Genomic DNA, 14676 nt, shown 5'->3' with positions numbered 1-14676 from the left:
AGCATAAACGAGACACACATTCATGCGATTAGTAGCTTGCAAAATGGATTATAGCATCTTCCTTGTTTGTTCAGGTGGTTCTGATTTGGAGTACCTGGACTACTACAAGCCCCTGGTATGGTTCTGGATCCTGATTGGTTTAGCATACTTCGCTGCTGTTCTCAGTATGATTGGAGACTGGTTTCGTGTCATATCCAAGAAAACAAAAGAGGAGGTATGTTCTCATTTGAAGGAATGAATGATGCAATCTTTAAACAATAGCTGCACCCACACATCTATGCAAGATTTAAAACCAACAACCCATTTACAGGGTTAGTTTATCCCAAAATAACAATTCTGTCATAATTGACTCACACTCTTGTTGTTCCAAACCCAATGCAATCAAATGTACAGTATGCATTTTGGTCAATGTTTATATGTGAATAAAACCCTAAACTAATTATCATATAATGCACTCATATATCTTCAAATAACTGGGATTAAACCTCTGGATTCATACAGATAACCTTTTTTTTCAATAGCCCATTTCAGTTTTATTAATTATTAGATATGTCATCTTATTCAATATTTGTTTTATCCAAGCACTATAAAAATAGTTTGTATCAAATAAAGAGAAGTAAAAAAATAAATAAATAAATAATCCAACCAACATCTGTCTCCAGTTCTCCTTGCAACTATCAGAGTTTGATTCCCTATATCATAACTCTCCGTAATGTTGCTCAAAACCAGTTTGCTGTATTTTCAGTCTTTCTCTTCAATAGCAGATGGTCATGTATGTCAAAATATTTTCATTATAATCCATAGACTTATAGGCACAATATGTAAGATTTTTTTTATTAATATATCCATAACCCACTAAAAACAGTGTTCACCTTTATTTTTTTTTGATATAGTGCTTTAAACAAAATACATTGTGTCAAAGCACTAAACAACATTCATTTGGAAAACAGTGTCTCAATAATGCAAAATGATAGTTAAAGGCAGTTCATCATTGAATTCAGTGATGTCATCTCTGTTCAGTTTAAATAGTGTCTGTGCATTTATTTGCAATCAAGTCAATGATATCGCTGTAGATGAAGTGACCCCAACTAAGCAAGCCAGAGGCGACAGCGGATACAGACTGGATCTGGTGGCCACGGTGACCTCAGAACAAGAGAGAAACAGACAAATATTAGCGTAGATGCCATTCTTCTAATGATGTAGCAATTACATAGGGTGTTATGTGAAGTGTTTCCGGTTCCGGTTTACCTAATTAATGCAGCCTAAAAATCCTTTAACAGATTTGGATATTAAAAGCATATTAGTATGTTATGTGTATACCAGGTTAAAGAGATCGGTCTTTAATCTAGATTTAAACTGCAAGAGTGTGTCTGCCTCCCGAACAATGTTAGGTAAACCCCGCAGTTGATTTTGATATTCTAGGTATTATCAAATTGCCTGAGTTTTGAGAATGTAGCAGACGTAGAGGAGTATAATGTAAAATGAGCTCATTCAAATACTGAGGTGCTAAACCATTCAGGGCTTTATAAGTAATAAGCAATATTTTAAAATCTATACGATGTTTGATAGGGAGCCAGTGCAGTGTGGACAGGACCGGGCTAATATGGTCATACTTCCTGGTTCTAGTAAGAACTCTTGCTGCTGCATTTTGGACTAGCTGTAGTTTGTTTACTAAGCGTGCAGAACAACCACCCAATAAAGCATTACAATAATCTAACCTTGAGGTCATAAATGCATGGATTAACATTTGTGCATTTGACATTGAGAGCATAGGCCGTAATTTAGACATATTTTTGAGATGGAAAAATGCAGTTTTACATATGCTAGAAACGTGGCTTTCTAAGGAAAGATTGCGATCAAGTAGCACACCTAGGTTAGAATTGACAGAGCAACCATCAAGTCTTAGACAGTGTTCTAGGTTATTACAAGCAGAGTTTAAAGGCCCTATAATTAACACCTCTGTTTTTTCTGAATTTAGCAGTAAGAAATTACTCGTCATCCAGTTTTTTATATCGACTATGCATTCCATTAGTTTTTCAAATTGGTGTGTTTCACCGGACTTTAATGCTTTTCTGTAGGATATGCTACTTTCCCGCCAAGCAATACGAAATACCTCTAGTTTTGTTTTCCTCCAGCTGCGCTCCATTTTTCGGGCTGCGCTCTTTAAGGTGCAAGTATGCTCATTATACCATGGTGTCAAACTGTTTTCTTTAACATTCCTTAAGCGTAAAGGAGCAACTGTATTTAAAGTGCTAGAAAAGATAGAGTCCAAAGTTACATCATCAAGTTGTTCTGAGGTTTTGGATACGCTAAGGAATTTGGATACATCAGGAAGATAACTTACAAAGCAGTCTTTTGTGGTAGAAGTGATGGTTCTTCGATACTTGTAACAAGAAGTAGAATTTACAATTTTGGCTATATGAAATTTGCACAGAACTAAATAATGATCTGAGATATCATCACTTGGCTTAATAATTTCAACACTATCAACATCAATTCCATGTGACAGTATTAAATCTAGAGTATGATTTCGACAATGAGTAGGTCCTGAAACATGTTGTCTAACACCAATAGAGTTCAGAATGTCTATAAATGCTGATCCCAATACATCTTTTTCATTATCGACATGGATATTAAAATCACCAACTATTAAAACTTTATCTGCAGCCGGAACTAACCGATGTGAAATCACCAAACTCTTTAATAAAGTCTGTATGGTGCCCTGGTGGCCTGCATACAGTAGCCAGTACAAACATAACAGGGGATTTATCATTAACATTGGTTTCTCTGGATAATGTTATATGAAGCACCATTACTTCAAACGAGTTATACTTGAAGCCTTGAACCACGGTGTGTGTGTGTGTGTGTGTGTGTGTGTGTGTATATATATATATATATATATATATATATATATACACATATACAGGTCCTTCTAAAAAAAATAGCATATTGTGATAAAGTTCATTATTTTCCATAATTTTTTCCATCAAAAAATTAGCATATCATGAAAAGGTTCTCTAAACGAGCTATTAACCTAATCATCTGAATCAACTAATTAACTCTAAACACCTGCAAAAGATTCCTGAGGCTTTTAAAAACTCTCAGCCTGGTTCATTACTCAAAACCGCAATCATGGGTAAGACTGCCGACCTGACTGCTGTCCAGAAGGCCATCATTGACACCCTCAAGATGAGGGTAAGACACAGAAAGAAATTTCTGAATAAATAGGCTGTTCCCAGAGTGCTGTATCAAGGCACCTCAGTGGGAAGTCTGTGGGAAGGAAAAAGTGTGGCAAAAAACGCTGCACAACGAGAAGAGGTGACCGGACCCTGAGGAAGATTGTGGAGAAGGACCGATTCCAGACCTTGGGGGACCTGCGGAAGCAGTGGACTGAGTCTGGAGTAGAAACATCCAGAGCCACCGTGCACAGGCGTGTGCAGGAAATGGGCTACAGAGAAGCAGCACTGGACTGTTGCTCAGTGGTCCAAAGGACTTTTTCCGGATGAAAGCAAATTTTGCATGTCATTCGGAAATCAAGGTGCCAGAGTCTGGAGGAAGACTAGGGAGAAGGAAATGCCAAAATAATGCCTGAAGTCCAGTGTCAAGTACCCACAGTCAGTGATGGTCTGGGGTACCATGTCAGCTTCTGGTGTTGGTCCACTGTGTTTTATCAAGGGCAGGGTCAATGCAGCTAGCTATCAGGAGATTTTGGAGCACTTCATGCTTCCATCTGCTGAAAAGCTTTATGGAGATGAAGATTTCGTTTTTTCAGCACGACCTGGCACCTGCTCACAGTGCCAAAACCACTGGTAAATGGTTTACTGACCATGGTATTACTGTGCTCAATTGGCCTGCAAACTCTCCTGACCTGAACCCCATAGAGAATCTGTGGGATATTGTGAAGAGAAAGTTGAGAGACGCAAGACCCAAAACTCTGGATGAGCTTAAAGCCGCTATCGAAGCATCCTGGGCCTCCATAACACCTCAGCAGTGCCCCAGGCTGATTGCCTCCATGCCACGCCGCATTGAAGCAGTCATTTCTGCAAAAGGATTCCCGACCAAGTTTGAGAAGGACCTGTATATGCGTGGGTAGTAAGTTTTGAGGAAAACAATGTAGCTGAAATAAGGCCATAAAACCCATACTGAATAGTTCTGAATAAGACTCTTGAGTAAACAGTCTTGTACACTAGAATATTTACAACAACATTATGTGAAAATCCTTCTGCTTGCTCATTCACAAAGAAACAATATATTGACTTAAATTTTGTAAGAGATGTTTTGTGATAGACAAGCTTAATGCGAGGGAGTGAAAATGGCCATGAATATTTAGTGATTCACACCTGAGAGACAAAGATAACAGAATGTGAGGAGACTTAGAAAAATTGCTTTTTAAATTATTTGCATTTTATTTACAACACAGTATAATCAAAACTTACATAATGAAGCATGGAAATACCAAAGACGCTTTAATATGCTGTGTGTTTTATTAGACAGGTGACGACTACACAGAGTAGCATTGTAACATAACTGTCAAACGTATCTAGTATGATTTTTCTCCGCATACGCACGACCAGAAGGAGCACAAGCGGTCACTGTGGCATAATAAAAGCTTCGCTGCTTTCGAGCCATGTGTCGCGCTCTATTCATTTTCGATTCTCAATTCTCGTTTCATTTCGACAGCTTTCAGCATCACCCTGCTTCATTCGACTACATTAATAAATCATTAACAAATCCAGGAACATGATTTCTGCCTGAGTCGCGTTGGATTGTAGCGGCGGTGGGGATGAAGAACAACAACTTCCATGATTCCACACACAGTCACCAAACTACTCCTTTGTTTCTTTGTTTTGTTTTGAATGTGCGCCCTCTAGCAGCGAAAAAATAGATATTGTGCCTTTAATTTATATGTTCTATGTATTCTACAAATTTAAAATGAAACATTGTGTTCATTAAGACATTAGAGATGAATCACGGTTGGCATGAATCACACAGACAACTTTTATGAAGTTTTTTGTTTTGTTTGTTTTTGTTTTTTGGAGCATGGTTTGGTAGCAATAAAGTGCGATCATATGGAAATAGAGCTACATAAAGCTCCTTAAAAAAGTTACTTCAAAAATTTTCATTAGAACAGCATGAGTAAATAATGACAGAATATTTAGTGCACTAAACCAAAAACATTATTTTGTAATATCATTCTATTTCTTTTGGGCATATAGGTAGGAGAATTTCGAGCTCATGCCGCTGAATGGACTGCTAATGTGTCTGCTGAGTTTAAAGAGACACGCCGGCGATTGAGTGTCGACATTTACGACAAATTCCAGCGTGCTGCATCTATCAAGCGCAAACTTTCTGCTGAAATGAACCTTAGCCCACCTGTCAATCCTCAGATGACACCAGGGAAACGTGCACATTCAGTTAACCTTGGAGATGAGAGAGAGATGTATCCCTACACGCTTGTACGAAACGGAAGCTTATTCCTCAACGGTCTCATCCCGGATTATGCTGACCATCGGGATATCACTAAAACACAAACAAAATGAACTGGAATTAAAGATGTTCACTGTGAAAAGTTCAGGTGGTTCCGTGGAAAGATAAGATTTTCAGAAAAAAGAATACGACAGAAAAAATAAGGGGGCAAAATAAAGACTTCACATTTTATATAAAGAAAATATGCCCTAACTTTTAGTGTGGACAAAAATCATTGTTTTCCATTAACAGCCATGCAGAAGTAGCCATGTATTCTAATTAATAATTTTGTTAGCCACGTATAACAAGTTATTTATATTTATATGATTACACATCAACATACTGTAGATTTTTCACAAGCTTACTGTGGCAAGGCTCTACAAGGCATGACAGTCTTTTTGCTGCAAGAATGGGCTAAGATTGAGCAGCTGCAATTGAAATGAATGGGAATGCTAATCTTGAGCACACTACAAGACTATATCTACAAAGCCTGACATTTGGTTCTGCCAGCTAAATGAAATCACAACCAGAAGAGACACTGTCGACAGGTAGGTGTACCTGACTATAGCAGTCCTGCTGTCAGTCATGTCAAAATGATCATATTTATGAGATAAGCACATATGAACATCACCACAATGTCTTAAATCCCATTGACAGAGACTTTAAGGACAGTTTTAACCCTCCTAAGAAAAAAGGATCACACATTGGCTGCTGGCTGGTTTTATTTTATTTATTTAATTATTTTTAGATCTTACATAGTTGATAAATTCTGTTTCTCAATTATTTGTACACTCTCAAAAAAAGGTACAAAAGGGATCACTGGGGCAATACCCTTTCAAAAGGTACTGATATCATATTGTTATATTTATACTTGACTTGTTAAAATTTACATTTAAGCTAATAAAATACACCCTTTAGAGGTTAGTGAGGAAACACTGTGTATCCCTATAAGCCACTATATACATAAATTTGACTCGACTTAATGCATATAGTCAAAGACACCCATTACTCTTTTAAATGTTTTATGATCTCACCCATTTAATTTGTGTGTGTGTGTTTTCAATATTGTTGATGATACATAGATTTCACTCAAAATAATTAAAAACAATGTCTCTGCCTTACAGTCCTTCCCAATGATTTCCTATGATTCACCTTTGACCACAGGCAGCCAATGTGTGCCTTTTTTATAACCGCTCATCAAAGTAAAGGCTTCTCTGTCTCTCTCTCTCTTTCTCTCTCTCTCTCTCTCCCACTCTCCCCAGATTGTGTATTTATAAAAAGTAACCAAGTTTTGGACTCAAAAAATGAGTGAAAAGCTTTTGGGGCTAATGCAGCCACTGAATGTGAGGTCTGAAGTGGACTCGAAGGCAGCAGAAGTATCTGAGCACAGGGTGCTGAAGTGTAGGGGGTCACTGTGGAGGCAGGTATAAAAGTTCTTCTTGGAACATATTGCTCCAAATATAATCAACAAAGCTTTTAACACTGCACAGTATTTGTTTGTGCAGAGCTGCTTCAGTTGAACCATTCCCATTTTTGATGTGCTGCATGACTACTCCAGGCATTTTTCCTGTGTCCTTGCTATCCGCATAAGTCATGTTGTTTCTGAGGCCAAGCTGCTACCTCAGGTCAAGTGAGAACACTCTCAACAGCTGTTTATGCTTTTAAAAATTCACAGCGTACACTACAGTCTGTGGATTCATGACACCCGGGAAACATGCTTTTTAACAATTCATAAAACATTAATCACTGTTGAGCCATTTGAGATTTTAGTATGGAGATAAAGGTTAGGGTCATGACTTACACAGTGGGTGTATTTTAGGACCATTTATTATTTGGTTATGGGATCTGAAGCATTGTTTGGACTCACAACGATGCATGGCATCAGACTTAAGTGCATGGGAGAAGAGCATGAATGTTTGGTTGCATGTGGATTTAACCTTCTCTCTTTTTAACATTATTCAGATACTCATTATGGTGTTCTCAAATAGCGCTTACAAAATCAGCTTTAGTGTACAAAGCAATGGATTGCACTGAAAATTAAGTAGGATACAAAATAATTTTTTTCAGTTGCTGATATATATCCTTGAGCGTGGCCATCTTCAACATATGCAGATTAGACAAGCTCAAACCATTGACCTTTTCCCATGCAGACACGGTGAAGAAGGATACAAGGAGAGTAATTGGATTTCAGTGGGAGAACATACCTTTTCGCGGATCCTTATCCTTATGTTTTGTGTTTAATTGGGAACAGGTACCTTCAGTTCATGGTTAATTATTGTTTCCCATAGCAACGCTGACAGGCTCACAGAAGGCCATCCAGTGTGTAATCAACTAAAGCTGTTTTGATATAAAGAGAGAACGCATTTAAAATAGTCAGCTACAGTTGAACGCTTTATTTCATGTGAATCCTTTTAGCCAACATAAACTACCACTCAAAAGATGGTACTTTTTACTTTTGGTCATCTTTGGTGTCAGATATTTCTGCTGCCCTGGTCTAAAAATCACCTTCTGCAATCCTGACCATGTTGTATGTCATGTATTTAAATGGAAATTTACTTTGGTAACGCTTTATTTTAAGGTGTGCTTGTTACACAATACATGTACTTATTATAATAACAACAACTATAAATTATGCATAACTTCATGCAAGTAGCCCGAAGCCAAACCCTAATCCTAACCCTAACTATAAAAAAAGTACATGTATTTAATTAATATTACTCAGTAATTAAATGTATAAACACACCTTGAAATAAAGTGTACCCACCTTTTGAATCTGATTATGTAAAACAGATTAGATGTTATTAGTGACCACTAGAAACAATCACATCTACTCTTACTGAACCTACTGGATTTCTTTCATGATGGTTCATTATTGCTGTGCTGATGCCTCAGTTGAATGTAACTGTACTGTTCTGCTAAGCGAGCGCTGCAGTCTCTATCATCCACATCGCCCGGCTGAGACGGAGAGATGCAGTTGCCATGGAGATCTGAGACACGCTTTGAGCCACAGCTCCACTCTGCTGCGAGGAATACTACGGTTGCCAAGCCATGACCATACATTTAGCCCTCCTTGTACCCACTTGACGCTCTTCAGGGAATGAAGAGTTACAGATAAACCACATACAAGCCTGTTTACAGATGAGATGTGTCCTCAGATGATTTACTCTGAACGAGGCAGGAACTGATGTTTCTCTCGTCGTAGACTCACAGCTGAAAGCATCCACGACTGACGTTTATAGATGAATTGTGCTTTTTTTCACGGTCTTGAAGGCAACTAAAATGCCCTTTTCTTGTACAGGACAGCTCTGGCTGAACATAATGTACTGATTATTTCAATATGATTGCGATATTTAATCCTATTCTGTTTTGTATCAGCTTAGTTAACAACACAAAGAAAGAAGCAATTAAGATCTTCAGGCTGTTTTTTAACTGTGTGTGAACCAGATTCTGTGATTGACGATTTCATTTACTGTGTATGATAGTCATAGAGCTGCATCACAACTGATTTCTGAAGGCTTTTGAGAGCCTCATGTTTATGAAACTGGTTGCGAGTTTGAGACGGTTGTAACCCTCACAGTCACAATGATGATCACGGTGAGCTTCTTCTGGCGTCAAAAGATGAACAGCAGAGGTTAGACAAAGAGTTACCATAACAAAATGACCTGAAACTAAGCCAGAAGCATTTACGTTTCTGTTCTTGGATGGAGTTTGTTCCAGACTGAATCTTTTATTAACCAGATGTACATCGAGTTTCTCTAAAAGCACAGATTCTTTGTGAAATCTGCCATACTGTATGTGAGCATGCAAATTCAATGCAGTTCAAATTATTTAGCATTTTGTAATAATATATAATATTTCTACACTATAGGATCACTTAATGGCAAAGGTCAAATGTTTTAATAATAATCATAGTTGACAAATGATTGTATGTTAGTATATTGGTGCTCTGCATCTTTAAGCCAAAACACTGGGAGTAAAGCTGATAATTAGTGTGATTGTAAACTGCACCAGCCTTTTTCAAATAAACTGAATCACATACATTAGGTGTGTTTTCAATGGCTGTTCTGTTGCAATAAATCTTGACAATAAATGGGAATTAATGGTTGTGTGAAAGTTTTTGAATGCATCGTTTTGCGTATGGCCAAGTCACTTCAGCACTGATATATGTTAATACTATGATTACAATAAAGCTTGATCTAAAATCCAGAGGATCACTTGTATCTTCCCTATATATGTCATCATATTGCCCAGAACCTAAAACTTACTCTGTGGTAAATTATAGACATAAGTGACTTTCTATAAAGATGCTGTTAATGACTTGACTTGAAAGCTTTCTGATAACAACACTATTCTTTAAAGGTACCATAACAGCAATATATCTGCTGCAGTTATGGAACAAATTAAGTTCTGACTTTTTCAGTCCTTTTAAAAAGATATTTGAGATTATTTTAATTGCATTCCCCATTTGATGTTTAACTATTATTCTTTATTATTATTCCTCAAAATTAAATTGAATTAAATATAAATAGCATTCATTGGGTTGCATCAAAAACTATACAAAATAAAAGTCTGAACATCCATGTAACATAATATATTAACATTTCAATATTTCTGCTCATTAAAATGGCATAAAGTTGATAATTAGTGAGCTCTTATTGAAGTCATTTTTACTTACTCTCTGTGAAAGTCCTATGAAAAGAGTCACAAAATTAGCTCATCTTCCCTTAAGATAGTCAAGTGTAAGTTAAGTTTATCAAATGGAGTATATTTCTGAGTACATTACTCAGGAAGTAAAGACATCTTATAGATATCAGAGACCTCAAGACTGCTTAGAAATCACATTCCTCCTCTGCTTGGGTCTTATCATAGGGAAAACGGTCAAAGTTTATATTGCAAGGACACTGTAGACCAAAGAAAACACAAAAACACCATCAATGAAACAAAATTTGTTACTTGGTGGCTTTTCAAGTTTTAAAAATGTGTCCAAATTCATCCATTAGCCTCCTTTGATCATTAAAAATATATTTAAGGGAGTGAAGTTGTTTCTCAATTTCAAAAAAATAGACCCTTATGACTGGTTTTGTGGTCCATGGTCACATGCAATTTTGGGGTGTTCCTCTATTCACATTCAAAATACAGTATTCTTATGTAAAATTATTTACTAACTTTTAAAGTTATTTTGGAAATGATAATTGCTCCTGCATTTTATTACATTTGAAATTTACTGAACTTCATGCATTAAAGCTCCGGTAGGGAACTTTTGACGCTCTAGCGGTTAATAAACAGAACTGCTTGCGTCTTGCGGAAGAACATCGTAGCCGGAACTACTTCCCTCTGTTTATGTCTATGAAGAATCACAAAGGTCCTGGGTTACTCCGCCGCGGTATCCCCGAAGCAATCTAAAATAGTCCGAATATAAACACTTATTATAGGTGCACCCTAGTGATTCAGGACAAGCTAAAAACACGGTTTGGAAAATGGATTCATGGTGTACTCGCTTATTATATTCATTTTTCTACATTTTGAACACAAACAAAGTTACGGACCGCAGCTCTGATTGGTTGTTTTTTACCGGGAGCGATGGAGTTTCTGCAAATGGCAATAGGACACTGGGAGGAGCCAGAGGAGCTTGATTTTTTCACAGATTATCTGTCTCATATTCTACTGTCAGGACATAATGACAGGTTTAACAAATATGTAAAAAAATATTTTTTTTATGTAAAAAAAAGTTCCCTACAGCACCTTTAATGTGAACTGTGACAGAACAAAGTGATAATACTACACATTAGTGCCATAGTATCCACATATGCATACAGTGCAACAGTTAATAAATACATTAACATAACAAATATGACTTTGCATTTCTATAAATAAATGATTTTAACTGTGTTAGCTTGTTACCCTGTTTATATACAGCCCTGGTGTTTCAATGTAATGTCTTGTGTTCCTTGTCATTTGTTTTCTTTGTTTCTTTGATTGGATCCTCTGCTCTGCTCTGCTCTGCCTGAAGATTACAGATTCTTCCAGTTTGTAAAACATCAGCCTTCACCCAATTTAACTTATTTGATAAAAAGAAAATAATCCAAATAGCAAATAAATAAATCACTGTTGCCACAGGTGTGGATTACATGACAAAACTTTATTATTTGCCCTCAAGTGTCTCATAGATTAGAACAGCAAGTGACCAGACGTCAGCAGCACAGTCATGACCCTGCTTTTGAATGATTCTGATGATATCTTCTCACCCCGAGAAAGCTCTTTTGCAATAACAATAAAAAAGAGCATCTTTTAGTGGCCGTATTAAACTGCCAGAGTGAGAAATTAATGAGAAACAGTTCCTTGTTTAAATACATCACAGTTGCATGTTGCATCACATTAAAACATAAGGTATACGTGTTATAGACACTATAGCGGTATAAGACAGGAGAAGCAGGGAAAAGGGAATTTCATTTGTTTTACCAATTTGACATACAGTATCTTTTGTAGTCCAGCGTGAGGTTTTCTGTTTCAGGTCTCTATACAGGATCCCTTTGTTATGGAGGTATGCAAAGGCTTCAACTACACACGCTGTTATGAACACGGCTATATTCTCGCCTTCTGCAACATGACGACACGTGCGCCCACATTCACACATTCAGACAGCACTAATTAGAGAAATACATATCTGATAGCAAACGGATTATAATTAATGGTCTACCATATTATGCAAGACAGAGGACACTAATGCGTTATGCATTTTCCAAGATGTTCTGAGTGGTTGTTAATGCATTGTTATGTGGTTGCTAGGGTTTTCCTGCTAGTTTCTATGCAATGCACCAACACAGCAACAGCAGTTGTCATAAAGATGCTTGCCTTAGTAAACAACACTGAATCATTTGTGAATCTCTTACGCCTTTTTCAGCTTGTTCCAGATTTCCCCACCAGAACAAAGCTCCATGATCATATAGACGTATGCAGCCTGATCAACACCAGAAAAATCCAACTGGTTTTTCATATGTGAAAGTCTTGAGCAGAATAAGATGTGATTACAGGTTAGCTGCACTAACCTGACAATGAAGTAACATTGGATCGCCTGGACAATTTCCTTTTCTAGAAGAATGTTTCCTGCCTTTTTGCAACAGCATACTGTTTACTGATCTTCTTCGTGTCAAAGGGCATTATGTGCCGCAAGGTAGTTACATTGTAAATAAACAACAAATCATCATTAATCTGGCCCAATTAAAAGCAGTCAGAAAACCCTTTGTCTATGCTCTCCTCTCATACCAGCTCCAGGCTCATACAGGCTCTCCTTGAGAACGTCCCTCCTGGTACAGTACAGGGACGAGATCTTTCAGCTTTAGAGAGGTTTCTGGCCTGGAGACAGCAATACTTATAATATATAATTCAACAGAAATGACAACATAATATATAATTCATATTATAACTCATTTAAAGGCTGTAGACAGGCTGTATGCTTAGAAAACCCCAGATTCATACAAACTCAGGCTTAGAAAGATGCCAGTGAACAATTATAGAAAACTACACTATAATACACTAATACTGTACATCATCTATTCCCTACAGTATGTCTAACAGTTTGAATTTAATATAGAGATTCATTTTAGTATCTAGACTATTGTTCAAAGATTCAGGATCAGTTCAGATTTTCATATGTTTTTGAAAAAAAGGTCTTGTGTTCACCAAGGTCGCATTTATTTGATCAGAAATACAGTATAAAAACAGTAATATTGTGAAATATTTTTAAAGTTTAAAATAACTGTTTTCTTTTTTAAATATATTTTAAAATTTAATTTATTCTGATGTGAAGCTGAATTTTCAGCATCATTACTTCAGTCTTCATTATCACATGATCACTCAGAAATCATTGTAATGTGCTGATTTTTTTTTTTTCTAATATGCTTTAATTATTATTATCGCAGTTTTCTGGAAACCATGATATGGTGTATTTTATTAAGGATTCTTTGCTGAACAGAACATTTGAAAATCAGCATTTATTTAAAATAGACATATAACATTATAAATGTCTTTCTTTATCAGTTTAATGAACTGATTAATCAACATAAACAAAACATAATAAAACTATTCCTTTCTTTAAAAAATGATAGTTTTAAACAGGAGTCTGAAACAAGCTTAAATCTAAAAATTAAAAACACTTAGCAATCTAAAACGTGAAACCAGCCAGAGAACAGAACGACCAATAACAGCTGAAAATGAGCCAGCTGTGAACACATCAGTGTAGCACAAAATATTTCTACTGTCTGACAGATATGTCATGCTTTATAACCTGTCAGGTAACTAGTGAAGAAATCCTCTGTGCTTGTGAAGCTGTGCTTTTTTTTTTGCAAGAATTGATTTATGAATAAAAAATAATTTGCTATTTGTCTATGCTTCATATTTAGCAAAATCAGAAAACACCACTGATCTGTGTTTGCAAAATGATTTTCTGATGGCTTTTCCCCCTTTACGATATTATATACAGGTGCTGGTCATATACTTAGAATATCATCAAAAAGTTGATTTATTTCACTAATTCTATTCAAAAAGTGAAACTTGTATATTATATTCATTCATTACACATAGACTGATATATTTCAAATGTTTATTTCTTTTAATTTTGATGATTATAACTGACAACGCCCAAATTCAGTATCTCAGAAAATTATAATAAAATTTAAGACCAATACAAAGAAAGGAGTTTTAGAAATCTTGGCCAACTGAAAAGTATGAACATGAAAAGTATGAGCATGTACAGCACTCAATACTTAGTTGAGACTCCTTTTGCCTGAATTACTGCAGCAATGCGGCGTGACATGGAGTCGATCAGTCTGTGGCACAGCTCAGGTGTTATGAGAGCCCAGGTTACTCTGATAGTGGCCTTCAGCTCTTCTGCATTCTTGGGTCTGGCATATCACATCTTCCTCTTCACAATACCCCATAGATTTAGGAACATAGGTCAGGCGAGTTTGCTGGCCAATTAAAAACAGGGACACCATGGTCCTTAAACCAGGTCCTGGTAGATTTGGCACTGTGTGCAGGGGCCAAGTCCTGTTGGAAAATGAAATCTGCATCTCCATAAAGTTGTTCAGGAAGCAGGAAGTGCTCTAAAACTTCCTGGTATACAGCTGTGTTGACCTTTGACCTCAGAAAACACAGTGGACCAACACCAGCAGATGACATGGCACCCCAAACCATCACTGACTGTAGAAACTT

The 14676-nt window shown here is 36.7% G+C and overlaps 1 protein-coding gene across 1 annotated transcript in view; it reads left to right on the top strand.

The window, feature by feature from the left end:
* kcnk2b (potassium channel, subfamily K, member 2b) overlaps positions 1 to 9666 on the top strand; it is a 64574-nt gene extending 54908 nt beyond the window's left edge. The window contains exons 6-7 of the mRNA XM_052586549.1: positions 75 to 214; positions 5217 to 9666. Coding sequence (XP_052442509.1) covers positions 75 to 214; positions 5217 to 5540 — 464 coding nt within the window. The 3' untranslated portion in view covers positions 5541 to 9666. The remainder of the gene's footprint in view (positions 1 to 74; positions 215 to 5216) is intronic.
* Positions 9667 to 14676: the final 5010 nt, after the last annotated feature.

This window comes from Carassius gibelio, chromosome B20 (assembly GCF_023724105.1).
Source record: "Carassius gibelio isolate Cgi1373 ecotype wild population from Czech Republic chromosome B20, carGib1.2-hapl.c, whole genome shotgun sequence".
Lineage (NCBI taxonomy): Eukaryota > Metazoa > Chordata > Actinopteri > Cypriniformes > Cyprinidae > Carassius > Carassius gibelio.
This window is presented reverse-complemented; position numbering and strand designations above follow the sequence as displayed.